The sequence below is a fragment of the Stegodyphus dumicola genome, chromosome 3 (genome assembly GCF_044657685.1).
Source record: "Stegodyphus dumicola isolate Sdum_Otavi_A_Nest chromosome 3, ASM4465768v1".
Lineage (NCBI taxonomy): Eukaryota > Metazoa > Arthropoda > Arachnida > Araneae > Eresidae > Stegodyphus > Stegodyphus dumicola.
The window spans coordinates 84,852,347-84,870,975 of record NC_140770.1 but is presented as its reverse complement, the minus strand read 5'-3'; the positions used below and the strand labels follow the sequence as shown (position 1 = coordinate 84,870,975).

The 18,629-nt window shown below is 30.7% G+C and overlaps 1 protein-coding gene across 2 annotated transcripts in view; it reads right to left on the bottom strand.

Annotated features, from left to right (window-relative positions):
- garz (Sec7 domain-containing protein garz) overlaps positions 1 to 18,629 on the bottom strand; it is a 138,426-nt gene that overhangs the window by 1,370 nt on the left and 118,427 nt on the right. For both annotated transcript variants that reach the window (XM_035357268.2, XM_035357341.2), the window contains exons 29-33: positions 16,221 to 16,351; positions 13,167 to 13,268; positions 12,843 to 12,956; positions 11,281 to 11,527; positions 5,399 to 5,700 (exon numbers count right to left, since the gene is read on the bottom strand). In XM_035357268.2, coding sequence (XP_035213159.2) covers positions 5,399 to 5,700; positions 11,281 to 11,527; positions 12,843 to 12,956; positions 13,167 to 13,268; positions 16,221 to 16,351 — 896 coding nt within the window. The remainder of the gene's footprint in view (positions 1 to 5,398; positions 5,701 to 11,280; positions 11,528 to 12,842; positions 12,957 to 13,166; positions 13,269 to 16,220; positions 16,352 to 18,629) is intronic.

The following is an 18,629-nucleotide window of genomic DNA, read 5'->3' as shown; positions in this document are numbered from 1 at the left end:
ATGAGAAAATGAATTTGTTCTCACTACTGATAAATCCATATGAGACAAATATTATATTAACAGAAGTCATTCAGAGTTAAAATTCAGTTTCATATGAATCCTCATTTCTTTGAATATCTGATAATACCAAATATTCTGATTAAAACAGCAAATAATGATATGCTTGTAAGAGTAGTTTCTACTCAACTTACGAATCAGAAAACACACACGCACACTTTTTTAAAAGATTTTTAAACTTCTAGTTTAAATATGGATGTTTAATATTATTAATAAAACAAAGTTGATTATTAAAAAATATCTGCAATATATAGTTTGTTAGGTTATTTTATTTCTGAGAATCAATGCCCTTTTTCCTCTGTTAGTGGTACTCTAATACAAAATTCCATCTTTCAATGCATGCAACTTTAGAAGCAAAGAAAAACAGTATTTAAAATGAACTATTCAAAGTAGAAAAGTTAAACAACAGAACATGTATTGGTAAAAGTGGGCAGGACACTAGAATTGCACCACTGCTCATACAAGTATAGCCCCCACCACATTAACTGTGCAATTCTGCCTCAGTTTTTTAGACAGACACTGTGGAGGTTTTACTTTCACAGTTAAAAAAATAAAAGGAAAGCAAGTAATAGAAATCTGTAATTAATTTATCTAAAAAGAAGAAATAAACTCAAAATACAGTCAAATGTCTTTAATTCGGACCTCAAAGCTACAAACTTTCTGCGCATGCGTTATCTAATTAATTTCAGTTAATGTTGCAGATAACGTTGTTCCTTAATCTTCTAATTGGATCCGGCTTATTATCTTTTGCAGACTGTTAGAGCAATTTTATAAAAGTAAGCTTGAACTTTCGATTATGTCAAAAAGAATTTCTGATTCTGGAGCTGCCAAAGGATCTACAAAGCAAAAGCATGTTTCGATGTCCATCAAACAAAAAGTGGAATTGCTGCAAAAATGGGGGGGGGGAAGTCGCGGCACGTGATGAACTGGAAGTTGACCTGCCTGCACTATCCTTATCTTCAGGGCAGATGTTTTTATTTTATTCGGCTTATAATTCCTTACTAAATGTAGTATTTCATCTCGATGTACTTGTTTTTGTAAATTTTGATACCCTTTAGATCATAATTGCTCTTTATTTCATAAATTATGGTTTCATATTTTTAATTTTATAATTTCTGCATGCCATCTTACCAAATTTAAACTGATGATCTATAATCCTGAATCATCGAAATCCCAACGAGTCCGGATTAAAGACTTTTGACTGTAGTGAATTTGCAATTTATATAATTTGAAAAGCATCAATATCATTTACAGTAGGTTGTAATAATATATAATATACATATTATTTGAATTAAGAAGATGTTTTATCACTCTTTGGTTTTGCTTTTAAAGTTAACTAAAGTACGTAAATCATTGAAGCGAGTTAAATCAGGCAATAAAAGAATCATGGTAATAACAATTTTTTTAGTCAATATTTACCACTATGTGAGAAGTTCTAACAACTGTCAGTCACTATCCCTGATAAGGTTACACAAAAATTATTTCCTAATATTTTATATGATAATACAGTACAAAGTTTAAGATTTGGACTCATTGGGACTTCGGCGATTCCGGATTTGAGATTTTTCCAGATAATATATCATCAGATTAAAACTAGTAAGATGGCATGTAGAAATTATAAAATTAAAAATATGAAATTATGATTTATGAAATAATGAAGCATTTATGATCTAAAGAGTATCAAAATTTACATACACACACAAAAAAAAAAAAAAAGCTTAATATTTATTTGTTTACTTTATTAAACATTTCTTTCAATGTAAGCTGTTGAAGTTCCTTTTTTTATGCTAATATTTTCTCTTTAATTCAATAGACAGACATAATTTCTTGATCAGCTACAAAGTTCCACTGTGTTGAGGATTCCGACTAACTTGTCAATAGAATTTTTTTTTTGTTTTCAATAACCTCTTTGTCACTTTTTAACATGGGTAGTGGTATTTTCTGGATCTAGAAGTCTATCAGAAGTTCTTCACTATCGGTAGTGGATTTTCTGGTTCTACAAATTTCGCTTTCCATTAACTGATTGATGATTGGGGTTCTACCATCACAATGAAAAAGTCTGTTATAACATCTTCGTTTACTTCCGCTTCTCCACATTTCTTTACAAAATCCAATAACTGGAAAATTTCATCTTCTTCATTAGCTTGCGATGTCTGAAAACCTTCAAATTCGTGGCTATTATCTTCATCGTCCTCACCATGAAATATGGTAGCTGGCCATAAATTATGCCAAGCATTTTTTAACGTATCTGGAGACACATCCTCCCACGATCTTGCGATGCTCCACACAGCAGATTTTATGCTAAAAAATTTCAAAAAGTCTTGAATAGTCTTGCCATTGTTCAAGAAATTTAACATAAGATTTTAAAAATGCTACTTTATATTTGCATTTCAGCGCGTGCACTATTCCCATATCCATAGGCTGAATGATAGACGTACAATTTGGAGGGAAGAATAATACGGATACATTATCTTTCACTAAAACTTTAAGTGAAGTATGCACCAAACAGTTGTCAACAATCAGGACTATTTTTGAGTCATCAGGTAAACCAACCGAATTCAAATGTCACCAGGCCTCGATTATAAAATGATTTTCAAACCAATCATTCAGCAATGCTTATGTGATCCATGCTCTTTTTATTTGCGCGATATATAATGAAGAAAATCATTACTCCTTTAAATGCTCGAGGTCGTGTATTTTTTCTGATTACGAAAAGTTTACACTTGTGTGTTCCTGCAGCATTTGCGGATGCTAAAATTGTCAGTCTTGTTTTGGAATCTTTGACACCAGATGGAAACTTTTCTATAGAGGTTGCCAAGATATTTTGTGGTACATGTTGCCATAAAGACCAGTTTCATCAGTGTTGTAAATTTATACTGGAGATAAATTTTCACTATTAATCAGTTCAATGAATTCATCCAAAAACAGTCCATCAGCTTCAGTATCAGTTGAAGCTTTTTCACATAAAATTTTTACTTACCATGGTGATCTTTAAATTTGGTTAACCAACCTATTGAATATGTGCACTCAGGTTTTAAGTTCATTTCTTAAGTGAAATATTTTGGCTTCAGCAATAAGCACTGGACTCGTCAATTTCATGCCCTTGCTGCAACACTGTCTGACCCATTCAGTCATTGCTTTGTCATAATTTTCACTTTTAGCATAATGAATAATGCTTCCGTTATTCATTACGAGTGGGGTGTTGGAATCCACAAAAAATTCAAAACATTCCTTTTTCTGTTTTCTTATGTCATATACAGTAGACTTACTAATGCCATACTCCTCGCATAACTTTGAGACTGATATACCTTCCCCCCATTTTTTGCAGCAATTTCACCTTTTGTTTAATGGACATCGAAACATGCTTTCGTTTAGTAGATCATGTTGCAGTTCCATAATTAGAAACTCTTTTTGACATACTCAAAAGTTAGCTTTAATTTTCATAAAATTGCTGTAATAAAAACAGCCTGCAAAAAATAATAAGCTGGATCAAATCAGAAAGTTAAGGAACAGCATAAACTGCTATATTGACTGAAATTTCTTGGAATTGGTAGAGTATAATTTTAGATTAGCTTAATAGCATCAGCTATACATTATTGTCTATCTATCATGAGACTGGCACTGAAAGGCAAAGTGTTCCACTAAATTTCATTTGTGCTTTAAAAGGTTTCAGATTTTAAATTACGTCCAAAGGGACTTTTTTAAATGTTTTGTGCATTGCCTTTATTTATTAAATATCATTTTCTTTGCACTTGAATCATAGAATTCAATTCAACAGTAATATTGCAAAATAATTTTAAAATTAGCATATCTTTAGAATTTTCGATAGACAGTCTTGTGCGCTAGAGATAAAAAAATTTTTTTTCCCGTACAGTGTTGCCACAGCTCACTTTGAAATTGTTGAGTCTGTTAATAAAAAATTCGTTTAAGTGTTACAAAATATGAAATCAATAACGAATCAAATTTCAAATTTGGGCTTCCAGATGCCCATAATCGGGTCTAGATGTACATTATTCAAAATCTGATGGCTTTAGGTGCCATTGTTTTATTACTATGCAAGAAACATACATACATTAATGCAGATTCTCCATTATTTAAATTCTTTAAACATAACACAGGGTTCTAATATTTAGTGGCAACAATTTAAAAAGTGAACCGACATTTATAGTGAACCAATGCAAAATACCAAAGTGAAATTAATAGCCCTTCCGGGCTAATTAAAAATGTTTGCCTCAGAAATGCAGCAACATGGAAATTAAAAGAAAAGCACATATAATTAATGCTTTTGAAAGAGCTATCACTGATGAAAACTGAAACAGCAAGAAAATTAGCATGTCTAACTTTGAATGAATTAGAAACATTGATATACATTTCAAAATAAAAATGTATGTATTAAAAAAAGTTTATTTTTTTAGATTAAATTTTAAATATATAACTTAAAGAACAATTTAAATCTTTCTTTACTTCAGAATTCACCATATTTAACACACTTTTTAACCAATTTCAAGAGCAATGCATGACTTGAGTGTACTAATTTTTCATTAAGAGCTAACAGAAAATTCATATTGATAACTCAAAACATTCAGCATAACAGGTAAAGAGAATGCAAATAAACTGGCAAAAGAGGCTGGAAATCTTAGCAATAATTATAATGTAAATGTCACTCTTTCAGACACAAATGCCATGGCCAAACACAGATAGAAGGAACTTTCAATTCTAATAAAGCACCAACTCCATAACATCAATGGAGATCGACTTACAAATAAAATCATTGTCAGACTTAGAACTGGCCATCACGGAGGATTGAAAATTAACAAAGAGGTAGGAAAAACCTACAGGAACTGTGATAACTGCATGGATAGAGAACTGACAACTGCACACATTTTTGATTGCTTGACCATCCCTGCTGAATTGCTAAACATTGGTGTCTTATTTTAGAGACTGAACTTCTGTGATGACAACATTTTGCAGATTGCTAGTGCTGTCATCTTTGCTCATGGCACTATTTGAATAGGCTTTATCATAGACACAACAACAACAATAGAAAATATAAGCTTTTGTTGAAAATTCAAATTTCAACTACAATGATTAATTCTATCATAGGATAATGAGATAATACTGTTATAAAAGACTGCATTAAGTCATGATGTATCTGTGATGTTAGTTGAAGACAAGACATGTCTAGTGAATAATTTTAGACTTTTTACACATGAAATAAATATGAATGATGCTAATTTTTAAAATATAAAAAAATCACAAAGCATATATATATTTACGGCACTACTGGTAAAGAGTTTTAAATTATAATAAATATGGGAAAAATAAAATGAAAATATCTCACCTGATGAGATGTAAATATAGGCATATTTGTCTGTGTCATTACCACTGGATCAAGTAACAATGGTAAAGCAACAGGTGATGGCAAAGGCTGAGAAACATTTGAAACAGTCACTGCGGAACAGTTATTTATAGGTGTATTAGAATACACTATAGGGGCTGTTGGTGGATGAAGAATCACAGATACTGGTGGTGTCATCAGGTTGGCATCATCATGGGATGATGCAGGAGGAAAATATACTGGACTAGATGTAGGACTAATGAGAGCAGTTTCCTGAATTTTATCACAATTCACATCTGTTTGATCTGAAATAAAAGTATAAAGGATTTGTAACATCAAAACATCACTTATGAAATTCAGCCACATTGAGATAAATGTGATTTTCCTCAACGATTGTAATATTCTCATATAATGAACAATACTGGTACTTATGTATTACCATAATCATCTTAGTGCAATCTAGTGATTTTTTGCAGAAGAAAAGAATGATAATTTATATTTGTAAAATTATATGATACATATAATACAAAATAAATTTTAAAAAAATCCATCCCATATTGAGTTTGTTCATAAATGTTTGGAATTATCCATATGCAAAAAACCAGAAGCACAAACTGCATGACATGTGCAAAAAATGCCAAAACCAAAAATGAAAAGGAAAAAAGAAATTTACATCTTTGGCTACAACGACAGCAGTAAATACACCAGCCCATTTTAGAATAAAAAAAGACACAAATTAAAGTTTACTACTTAAAATAATCTCAGAAAATTAATCAAAATAGTATGTGTCTTTATCAGTCCAGCTCCTACGGACTATAGAAAGCAGTGAAAAAATTGCAAAACTGTAACATGAAAAACATAAACAAGCTTAGTTTTTTTTTTTTTTATTTTTTATTTTGAAAAGACAGAGTAAAAAAAAAAAAAAAAAAACCATATACAAGCAATCTGACATGTGAAAAAGTTCAAAATATATGAAAATTTCAAACCATACAGGTTAAAAAAATTGTCTTGCAAACTTATAATATCAAAATCATAAACAAGGAAAAGAGCTTAAAATTCTAATAAAAATTATTTTCTATTTAAGAAGACCGAGCCCAAAAAATGTAAACAGAAAAAACCAACATTGGAAAAATAATAATAAATGGAAATTTGAGGCAAAAAAACAAAAGAAGAATACAACTCACTCAAGACAGCTTTCTTGAGGAAACGGAGTAGGCCCATTTTGTTAATAAAAGAGATAGATAATTATTAGACACTCTAATCTAAATTAAAACTAATGTAAGAATTTTGAAAAGAATGACTAATGCAATTCCATTAACAATACCTAGACTAATGCCATAATGGTTTAGGCATAGCTTATCATTGGATGGGATATGTAAATGAAGCTGGGATATGCAAATGAATAGTATTTCAGCACATTTAAACAGGAGAGAGAAACGACATCTGAAACATTGCATAAGAGAAAAACTGTGTAGTGGATTTTTCATTCGGAAGTGCTTTGTAAGGTTGGAGTTTGCTCAGAATATCGTGTTATGCCTCAAATAAAAACAGGAAATGCTTAGTAGCAAGTTTCAAAATTCGATAGGTGCAGGATCATTGCCTACAGAAAGTGTAGATTACCATTTCATGATATCACTGGTCACATTGGTCAACATCCAACCAGTCATGCAAATATGGAATCAATGGATTCCTGCAGGTCACACTGAACGGCTCGCAGGATCTTAACACCCTCCCATGACTAATGCCAGAGAGGACAGACATATTGTAAGGTCAAACCTTGCAAAACCGTACAACCACATCACAAACCACTAGTCAGAAAATGGGCATGCTTGCAGCGCGCCCAGCATCAGCTCGTAAGGCGTGTTGTTGTTTGCAGTAGCATGAACCACCAGCAGGGTGACCATTACTTTGACTTCCGTTGAGCATGGAGAGAGAGAGAGAGATGGTAACTCCGGGGTGCTAAACGACACAGCTGGGTACAGAAATGGCACAAAATCACTTTTTCAAACAAGGCCCAGTTCTACGTGGAGTATTCTAATGGCTGTATATGTTTCTGAAGTGTCTGAAGAGACTGCATGTTGCCTGCTAGCATTCGATTATCGTTATATGGGCCTTGTACCTAGTGTGATGATTTGGGCAGCTATTGGGTACACAATACATACATCTCTAGTTTGGATCAATGGTAATTTGAATGCAGATGGGTACATTTCTGACATCTTATGTCCAATGGTTGTACCCTATCTTCGAGGCCCCCAAACAACAAGATAATGCAAGATCACATGTTGCACACCATGTTCTGACCTTCCTCGATACACAGGGTAGTTGATTGCTACCCTGGCCAGCATGGTCTCAAGATCTGTCACCCACTGAAAACATATGGTCATGGGTTGCTGAGAGACTGGCCCACCACCCCGCTTCAGCTTCACGGTCAATGAAGTGTGGCATAGACTTGAAGCAGCATGGAATGAGTTGCCCATTTCTGTCATCGAAACACAGTTTGACTCCATACCTAATGGGGTAAGGGCCGTTTTAGCTGCCATGAATGGCAGCTGTTTCTACTAATTTCATACCCCTGTAAACCTACAAAATGCTTACAAGTTTAATTTTTGTCTTCATGACATACTGGTTTATGAGTGATAAATATACTTTTGTATTTGCTTTCCTTCATGGCACTGCAATTTTAATGGCCAGCAGTGTATATACCTGTACATAAATTAAAAAAAGTTCTGGTTCGTGGTAATTGTTAATGAAATGATATTCCTGAACACAGGGATAGGTCACACATGACTGTTGAATAGTTGGTACCGACAGAAATACTGTTAATTTGTAAAGAAAAAAAAAAAAAAAAAAAAAAAAATTGATATTTAATAAAATTGTGAAAATTTGCATAGTATATTTAAGATAAGAATCCTATTTATCAAAATCAACCAATTAAGATTTTAATGCTGGTAAACTGGTGATAGAGCTCAATTAAACTATAGTAAATTTCAGTATGTTGGAAGGTGGTGTACAAGTTCTCAAAATCAAAGCAGTTAACATTGTAAATTTGTTGTTTGTTAACAGTTTTAATAACTTTCTGATTATTGCTGATAATACAATTGTTATGTATTTAAACATTAGTTTATTTCTGGATCTAAAAAAAAAAAAAAAACTTTTTTCGAGAATTTTGATGAAATTAATACCAATCCTTTAATTTAATCCAATTTTTAAGACAAGTATTCTTACTAGAGGGTAGTCAATTCTTAACTCAGTGTCTAATTTCATAAAATTCTTCAGCTGTTGGTTTTTAATAATATTGATATCTCCGGCGACCATGTATTTGAGATGCTGATCAATGTGTTTCTCAAAGCTTGATTCATGGCAGAAGCATGGTGCATCATCAATAAATGATTCATTGTTACAATTGGTAATAATACCAATTAATTTTTTATTGTAATTAAAAGAGCTAAAGTCATTAATAGGGATTATTTTTAAAGACTTTTTCTAAATTTAACAAAGTTGCACTGTAAAGAGTTTTTCTTTGGGGGGGGGGAGGGTTCCTGGTACAAATCTGTGGCATTTGCATCACAAATAAAAAGGAATTGTTCTCTATTCAGTGATTTTGTGGCAAAATTCTGTACTTCTGCAGAAATTTTACTGCAGTTTTTTCCTATATAAACTGATCCCACAAGCATATATTCTAAAATTGACTTTACAAAAATATCGCAACATTTATAAAAGCTGATGGAACTCAAGGGAGACATTTCTTCATTACACTAAGATATCATTATGTGCATGGTTGCTAATTTGGCAGTTTCTACTGTGGTGGTTATACTAAAATGTAAATTTTACAGATTTGTATGACAATATGTACAATTCTGGAATTTCCTAAGTCATAGCCTGCATTTAAATGATGGGTGAAATAATATGCATGAGTAGCTAAAACAGATCAACCATTCCAAATCCTAAGGATTTTGACGCAAATACTTTTTACAGTGAAAAAAATACTTGCCGCAATCTAATTCTTTTTTTTGGGGGGAGGACAATAATTTTTTATAATTATGAAGAAAATATAATTCATCATATTCTTGACAAAATCACAAAATTTATTTCAAAAGAGAAAATGTAATATTAAAAGATAAAGCAATTTAATATTGAAAAATTACATTACAATCAAGTGCCCTTTTATGTTTTCTGAATTTAATCCTTCAAGCGTTACAGACATAAAACTTTGTACAGAATGATGCTTATTGCAATCTTTGCAAAATGTGCCAACTCCTGATCAATTTAATTTTGGTTTGGATGTAAATTAGAAGAAAAGGAGTCGAGGTACAAATTTTTGGTCATTTTGGTTAACTTTTAGCTCATTTTGGAATTATTATTAAAAAAAAAAGTAACACTTATTCATGACATTTTGGGGAACTTTGAAATTTCAGTGCCAAATCTGTAATGATCGGAAAGTTAACCACTTCTCAGTTCTGTCCATAAGTCATAGGAATTTATTTATTTATTTATATATTTTTGTAGCATGATTTGCTAATCTGTGATATCAACACCTCATTTTCAGTTGTATTTCTGATTTCATGTTTCAGGTATTTCAGACTGCCTTTTGATACACAGATGGCTTAACAAGCTCAAAACTCTTCTCTCTCTCCCCCTTCTGTATGATTTGCTGTAAAACACAATTGAACAGCTTTTAAATTCTGCCATCCTGTATGGTATGATGGTTAGTGGTTCCAGCTGCCATATCAATGGGCCATGTTTGAATGAATCCCAGAGGAGATATAGATTTTTGTGCATGTATACTTTTGTGCCAAAGGGCAAATAAAAATCTATAGAGCTTCAAGAAGTTGATTACGGGGAAAGAAGGGTACAAGACTCTAAGATTCTAGCCTAAAAGTGGTCTCACCAACCTGGAATTAGCTAGGCAAAGTCACTCTGTCAGTGTTCAACGCTTTGCCTAACAACAACAGGATTTTCTTCCTCTTAATTATGATGAATCAAACTTGATGTAAACTTTTATTCAGAGCAAATAACTGTGTAATAACAACCTTAAAGTTTTATTTAATGCAGTTTATGTATTTAATTTTTGTGAGTAAAAAATGGATGATTCTGATAGTGACAAAAGAGGCATAAAAGTTTGATAGGGATAAAGAGACATGTGTGAAAATGAACTAAGTAAAACCTAATTATGCTCTTAAGGTGTTTTAGAGACACCAAGATCATGCAATCTTTGATGAAAGCACTGCAGCAATGGAGAACATGATATGGGAAAATCTCAAACAATCAATACAAGAAGTTGGAATAACTATTAGACAATTAATTTTGGATCAGTCCATTATACCATTCATGTTGAGTTGAAATTTTACAAAATGTATGCAAGAGAGTTACATATTGCTTTGACATTGAAAAGAAAAAAAAAAAGATATTGTATTTGGTGAAAGTTTTTGCACGGATATGAGGCTGATGGTGAAGAATTTTTAGAGAAAATGATTCATTAAAGATGAGAGATAAGTACATTTCTAAGCAAAATTAAGATGCTGATCAGATGGCAGTACATGAGTGGCTGCATTATACATTACAGAAAGTATTCACCTTTCTGCAATATCTACACGCTTGGAGAAAATGCACTGAACTAAATACAGACAGCATTTAACAGCAATACTATAATCATTTTAATGTTTGCAATAAATAATCCGGGAAAAAATCCAGTTTTCCATAAAATGCAAAAATCAATAAGTGCATAAACACACAAATTATGGAAAAACTATCATACATTTGTATTAAATCTGATTTCTGAACTTTATAAAATAAATTCATGTTTCCCTATTAATGAATATATTTTTTAGACACAGTTAATTTTCTTTTAAGACTTTGAAACTAGGAAACAAATTCCGATGACTTACATTTTGGAACATCTTCTTGACTATCTACATGACTTTCAGGCACTTGCTCAACTGGTTCAGCTGTCTTGGGAACAGACTGTTTGAAAAGTTCATCTTTTAGATCAGGAAGAAAAGCATTTATTCGATCCCATGTAATATGCCACATTTGACACTTCTCTGAATTGTTTCCATCTTCTGGACATTCAAAAACACCTGCAGTATCCATGACTAAAAGCATATTTTTCAGAGATTCAGGAATAGCTTCAGCCTTAAAAAGAGGGGAAAGTGCAACTAAATGGTTCTTTTTTGTGTATGAAATAAAATAAAAATATCTATTATTTTTTTATAAAATATAGTTAAAATATGTATAACTAGAGATAAATTGATTTGTGAGGTAACTTAAAGCACCTCAATAAGATGGAGATACTTTACATGATATGGGATAATCTCAAACAATCAAATATGCCATTATATATTGCTTATATTACATAATATACTTTTATTTTTTATATTATGAAATATGTTCCTATTGCTTTTTCTGAGCTAGGCTGTTCTCTACTAATAAATTTTCAAAAAAGTAGATGTTTTTAAGGTAGAATTTTATTTATTTATTTATTATTATTTTTTTGATTGAATTGCTAATAAGAGAAAGTCATTGTAAGTTGGGAAGGAGAAGGATTTGGCCAATATCTACACTGCCTGACAAAGAAAAAGGGTCACATCATGAAAGAATAATTGAAAAAATAATAATACACACAGATATATATCAAGAATTCAATCATGTTTCCCAAATGCTCAAATGAGAGACTGGGAAATAGGGCTGGCCAAAGAGCAAGGAAACATTTTAATGTTTTGCAATGCATTCAGGGTGAACCAATAAAGCACATGGTTGGTCATTATCTTATTGATAACATCTGGGGTGCCCTCAAGATATGGAAAAAACATAGGGCTGCAATGCATCCTAATGATGAAAAATATTTACAGTTTTATTGGTTGCTTATTACATAAATAAATAAATAAAAAGAAGAGAAACTGATAGACTATTGCAATATACAATTTGTCACATTTTTTTATTCACATGTATTATTTTGCAAAAGAAGACTACAAATCTCAGAATATTTTATGTTGAAAGTTAACAAAATGACTTAAAGTGTTAATCTCAGACACTGTACAAGAGTTGGTATCTAAGAGGAACTAAATTCAACAATTCAATGATGAACAAGCGAATGGTGGTTCTATGATAACTCCATAATCCAAGAGCAGATTTTTATTGTCAGGGAACCAAACATTTAGCTGAACATTCAGGCAAATATTAACTAAGTTGAAAAACATTGTGTTGCATCTGAGCCATAATATATTTTAGCATCCCACTAGGTAAAATTTGCTTGTCCTGCAACAATTAAATGTTACTAATTTTTTTGAATTCTCATCATAATTGAAATTTAATTTAATAAAATATATACAAAATAAAATCTGTGTATTCTTAGTTGACTATTGATGCAGTTTTATTCATTATGTCTATCGTTGGCATGAAGTCCAAAAGATTTATAATATAGAAGGGGAAAAATAGTTGATGAACATACCAGTAAGTCACTTCCATCTGCATGCATGTACTTGTCCATAAATTCAAGAATAGTCAGCCATAGGGCCATAAAAGTGGGCAAAGTTAACAAGGGACTCAGATGTTGTAAGAAAACCTAAATAATAATTATTTCAATTAATACATTGTTGAAGAATAAGGACACAAATTTTAAATTTTGAAAAGAATATACATTTATTTTAACTTTCTATTATAGTCACAATTAAATTTTTTTTATTTTTCTTTTCCAGAATAAATATATTCCTTTCCATTTAAACTTATAACGTGGGATGAAATACTTACAATTTAGAGTGAAGAAAATACTAACTTTACATAAAAGAGTTGCACCCCTCATTCGAGTTTCTTCCATCCCGAGGGGATCAGTGGGACTTATATTTTCCAGAAGTTTTGCAAGAAGTGGAAATAATACCTAAGAATGCAAATTCATATAGAAATAATCAGATAATAGTAAACAGAAGGCAAAGGAAGAAAGTGTAACTAATCATAAAATCTCTTTGGCAATGAAAATTATTACTTTTATGAAGTCATGTCAATGCTTATTTTTATAACTTGTACAGAAATAAATGAAAAAAAAAATAATTAAAAAAACAACAATTTTGAACATTATTAGATCTTGCGAGCACCCTAGGTTCATCCTCAGAATACATTTTAAAAAGAAATGGTTAGCTTGAAATGTGTTAATGTTTTGTTGTCACTGAACTAAGTGGGAGTTTTAGTTAATCTATGTCCTTCATCCAATAAATAAACAAGCTTATGACAAACACAACAGGTAAACCCTAAGGTTTAAACAAAACACAAATGCAAAACACAGAGATCAGATAACATATATTAGACAGATATCTGATTAATTCCAAAGATTTTTATGAAAAGTAGCTAGAGTGCTTTATTGCCTTTCATATCACCAAAACTAGTGAAAAATTAAAAATATTTAAATAAATCAATTATGTTTTTCATTTTACTTGGCTTGGAAATAATAATAAAAAAGTTTTCCAAATAATTTTACTATACTGCAAAAGCTTTACATAAAAAATAGGATGTAAAGTAAATGCCATTCGAAAATTTTCTGTAAAACTATTATTATGTAGCCAAAATATGAAACATATGATTTTCAAAGTAGATTTTATTAATTTAAACATATTATTGCATAAATATTTATAAAAGCTAATGTTTAAATATATTAAATCAAATATAACAATTTTAAAAAAATAAAATAAATAATTATTAAGAAGTACAGTTATTGTTTTGATGATGAAAAATATATTACACAAGTATCTAATGTAACGATGAAAAACAAATTACCTAAGCATCCAATGTTGATCTTTCATTTACCAACTACATGGCAAAATAAAGTAAAAGTTCTAAAAAGCTATTTTCTTTAAGTTGCAGAAAATCTTAAATTTAAACTATATATTGCTCATTAATAATTTAAGCATCAATGTAATTAAAAATGTTTATTTCTAATACTGCACATTAAGTATCCCTGCATGGAATAATCATCTATTTCCAGCATAATACTGAGGTTCACAACCCCTCTGAAAAATGTGTATTGTTTTCACTTACATTAAAATCTTATACTAATAAATAAATAAATAAAAAAGAAAGAAAGAAGAAAAGCCAGATACTATTATGCCTTGAAAATTGACAGAAGAGTAGAATGGAAAGAATCTAAAACCAGTGCTTAGCAAATATGGCTATTATGTGAAACAAAATTTTTTATTTAACACAAGATTTCATATATCCAATTCTTAGAATGCTGTCACTCAGCAAAGCATAAGATCTTATATTTATCTTTTGAATTTAATGAATCTCTTGTTAATTAACAAACTGAAAAATTTAAAAACAATAAATGCCATTATTAATATTTTATATTTTTACTTTCTTTTTTAATAATGCATGTGTATTATGTAATAAGTATTTTTAATGCTTATATAAATCAAAAAGCATTTAATTTCAAATATAAAAAATTGATAATCAACAACACTTGCACATCTACTGGAATTAATGAAACATATTTTTAATGCCATGTTATACAGTTATTACAGAACCATTTAATTCTTAATACATTTTACACTTTTTAATGTTATTATTTTTTAAATGGTTTTGAGGATTTAAAATTCTGATTCAAAGATGAATTGCTGCAGTTTCTCATCAGACTCGAAGACAAATTTTTCAAAGAGGAGATAATTCATGAAATTTTTTTTTTTTTCAATACAGTTCATAAAAAAGGATGAAACTGTTCACTGCATACAATTATAATATAATGCATGATAAGTTCACACCTGATCGCAGCAAGAATCAAGTAAAAGCTTCTGGAAGTCCCTTTTACTTACAGCAGCCCCATTTTATAGAAAATTCATTAATGTCACCTTGTTATTGGATCCCAAGGACTCCTACACACATGTTTCATTAATTCTTTTGAGTAATTTTGTTCATAACATCCTGCAATATTTAATAACTTCTTTTCAAAGATTTTGTATATTCAGTTTTGAAATGAACACAACTGTGTTATGATTATTTTAGCACACAAGGGATCCAATACATCCTTCATTTCACAAATGGTCTTCACATCTTTCTAGTGCTTACTCACATTCCTGTTGGATGTAAGTTTAGACAGTCACTTGTATGGATTATAATTATGACTATTTGTTTTGCGTCATTAAAAATGTGTGGAAGTAATGAAAATTTTGGAATGTAGATTATATTACTTATGGAAGAAATGAACAAATAGTAAATTTCAGTAACTGCATATTATGTAATAAAATAAAGAAAGCAAATCAATGCCAAGATTAGATTTTATGGAGAATGCCCGTTAAACAATAAGTGGAACTTCACTTAAATATCGGTTGTGCAAAATTTGACTCTTCAGACAACTATTATTCTTGTTCCAAATCCTATTTGGAGTCATATTAAATCCAGACTATTACAGCTTTGACTAAATTATCATGAAACAGAGATTAATTTTTATATACATCCATTTAGAGAGGAAAGATCTAATTTCTTTGCATGTGTGATTTTTGGAGGTTTTCTTAAACTACTACTTAACGATTAGAGAAAATGTTCAGTTAATTTCTGAAAATAGCTCAAATATTCTAGTATTACAATAATGTAAAAAAAAAAAAAAAAAAAAAAAAAAAAAAAAAAAAAAACTGCAAACTTAAATTCCAGCTGGATAGCATGCTTTTCTGTTTATACGAAAAATCCATCCTGTTTTAAATATAATCCATAACATTAAGTATTTTTAAACTAAGTTTAGCAAAATATGCAAATAAGATTTTTATAACATCAAAATACAAATTAAATATAAAAACACTATTCTGAAATTTTCAGACTAATAATTTTGTATCATAATATATATGCATACTTTGTTAAAACAAGACTCCCACTCTAAAGGTGTAAGTGTCTGAAGATCATGGACCAGCAGCGCCCGTGGTAACAGAGTTAATGCGGATGTTCTTAAAGCCCTTCTAGGATCACAACAGAGACGAGCAATACCTGAAAGACAAAGAAGAATGTAGTTCAGAATTTCAGAATGCATTAAGTTTAACTTTTAATAAAGAAAAACAATTTTATGAAATAAAAAATAAGAATAAGAGCCTGAGTTTACACATTATCCTATAAGTAATAATACGGCTGTTTAAAAAAAAGAGAGAACATGGAGTACAAATATTTTATTATACATAACTTATTAATACATTCTACTAAGCTTAATATTTATATAGATTATAGCTCTTAGAAAGGGGTTTAACACTATATGGTTTACATATACAGGAGGAAAAAAACAGGAGCATTAAATTTCAGAAATCTGATATAATAGCAATATGAACAATTATATTTTAAACAATTAAAATACATGACAAATTACACTTTTAATTAGTTATTTTAATGAAGAGGGAAGAAGATAAAATTACTTCGCTTAGAGGATTCTATCTTAGAGTTCTAGATAAAATATGAAAAGAAATATTCCCATAGTTCTACTGGTTATTAAAAAAAAAAAAAAAAAAAAAAAAAATAGAAATTTAACAATTTGAATTACATAAGAAAATGTCTCAATGAAAATGCGATCAAATTTAGTTTAAATGAAATGTATTGAAACATTCTAAACAAAAATACGGCTTAGCTCGCTGTCGGCTGAACGGAAAGGACAGCAAATTCGGCGCCGCGCTCAACGTGTTAAGGTATACAAATATGAAATTATTTTAGCGTTTGCTTGCGTCGATATTACGACTAAATAACAACTGCACCAGAATGCAAGGAGAGTCTCTGCTTGCCATTCTGGCGCCAACCAAAGACGAAACAAATGCATATTGTTTCTTCAAAGATGCTTATTGACTAAAGGGGAAAAGGCTAAAATACAATTCTGTATCATTTATTGCAAATAATTTTTTTCATCTATATAAATTGGAAAGAATAAACAATAAACATGATATATACAGGGTGTCTATAATTAAAGAAACCTATTTTAAAGCTGCCTACAAGCAAAACCAGTGATATGAAAATTGTGAAATTTTGTGGCAGACTTCATGAAGGGAAAAGAATTTCTTTCAGCGAAAAAAAAAAAGCAGTTATAAACAGTGTCACCAGAGGGCATTAAATTAATAAATTAAAAATAAAGCCACAATCTTTACAATAGTTTTACAAATTTTGTAACAGTGATGCATATTGCTTCCCAGTGATGCAGCATGTCACTGGACTTGTGGAACTTAGCCCCTCAAAGAAGTATGAGCCGAGAATAAATGACGCAGAAAATCCACATCATACCGTCACTTTTGATGAATGCAATGGAAACTCTAAGACCGGTCATAGTTTTTCTGATTCCCAAATTTGGCAGTCGTGAGTATTCAATGTATCGCTTAAATGAAAATGCACTTTGTCTGTCCAGAGAAGAATATTCCAATGCCATTCTGTATTGACTTCAAAGCAAGCAAAAATACTGAAGTGAAAACTGGAATAAAGTGTCAAAATCATGTGGAAGCAACTGGATGCACTAGTAAAAGTTTGCAAGAATAATATTGGAGGATATTCTGAAGAACTTATGGACAGCTGAACGTGGTTTATCCAGTATCTCTGAAATACGCCAGACACTGATGCTAGCCTGAAAGTTTGAAGCTGTGTCCTCTAAGACCTGAAGTGCAACCTCCTATACTGATTCTGTAGACAAGTTTTTTTACCTCTTCCAGGATGAAGACAGAAAACAATAGTCTTTCTTCGAATTGTTTGCATTTTCCGAAGGTTTTTAACATTCAAAGGACCTCTTGCAATCCTCTTCAAAATCCAAAATTTTCATAGAGCAGCTACTGTTTTGGTAAAATAATTTTACCAACAAAGTACAATCTCATGAATTTATCGTCATTGTGAACAACAACCACATTGAAAACAGTCTCCAAGAGTGTTTCTACGTTTTATAACAGCTGCTGCATGGTGTCAATAAAAATTTACATTTTAACTACAAGTTTTTCAAAGTAAAATGCCCTTCGGCGATTGCTATTTGTAACTAACTCTTTTTCTGCTGAAAGGAATTCTTATCCCTTCATTAAGTTTGCCACAAAAGTTTGCAATTTTCCGATCACTGATTTTGCTTGTAGGAAGGTTTGAAATAGGGTCCTTTAATTATAGACATCCTGTATATATATGTATGTATATAACTATTTAAAAATAAATATAATTAGATCATCAAAAGCTTAAAAAAATCGCATACAAATTTATTTCTCTCTGTATATATCTACATCCTGTTCTAAGTTTAACCTTGAGTTAAGTGGCCATCGCATGAGTT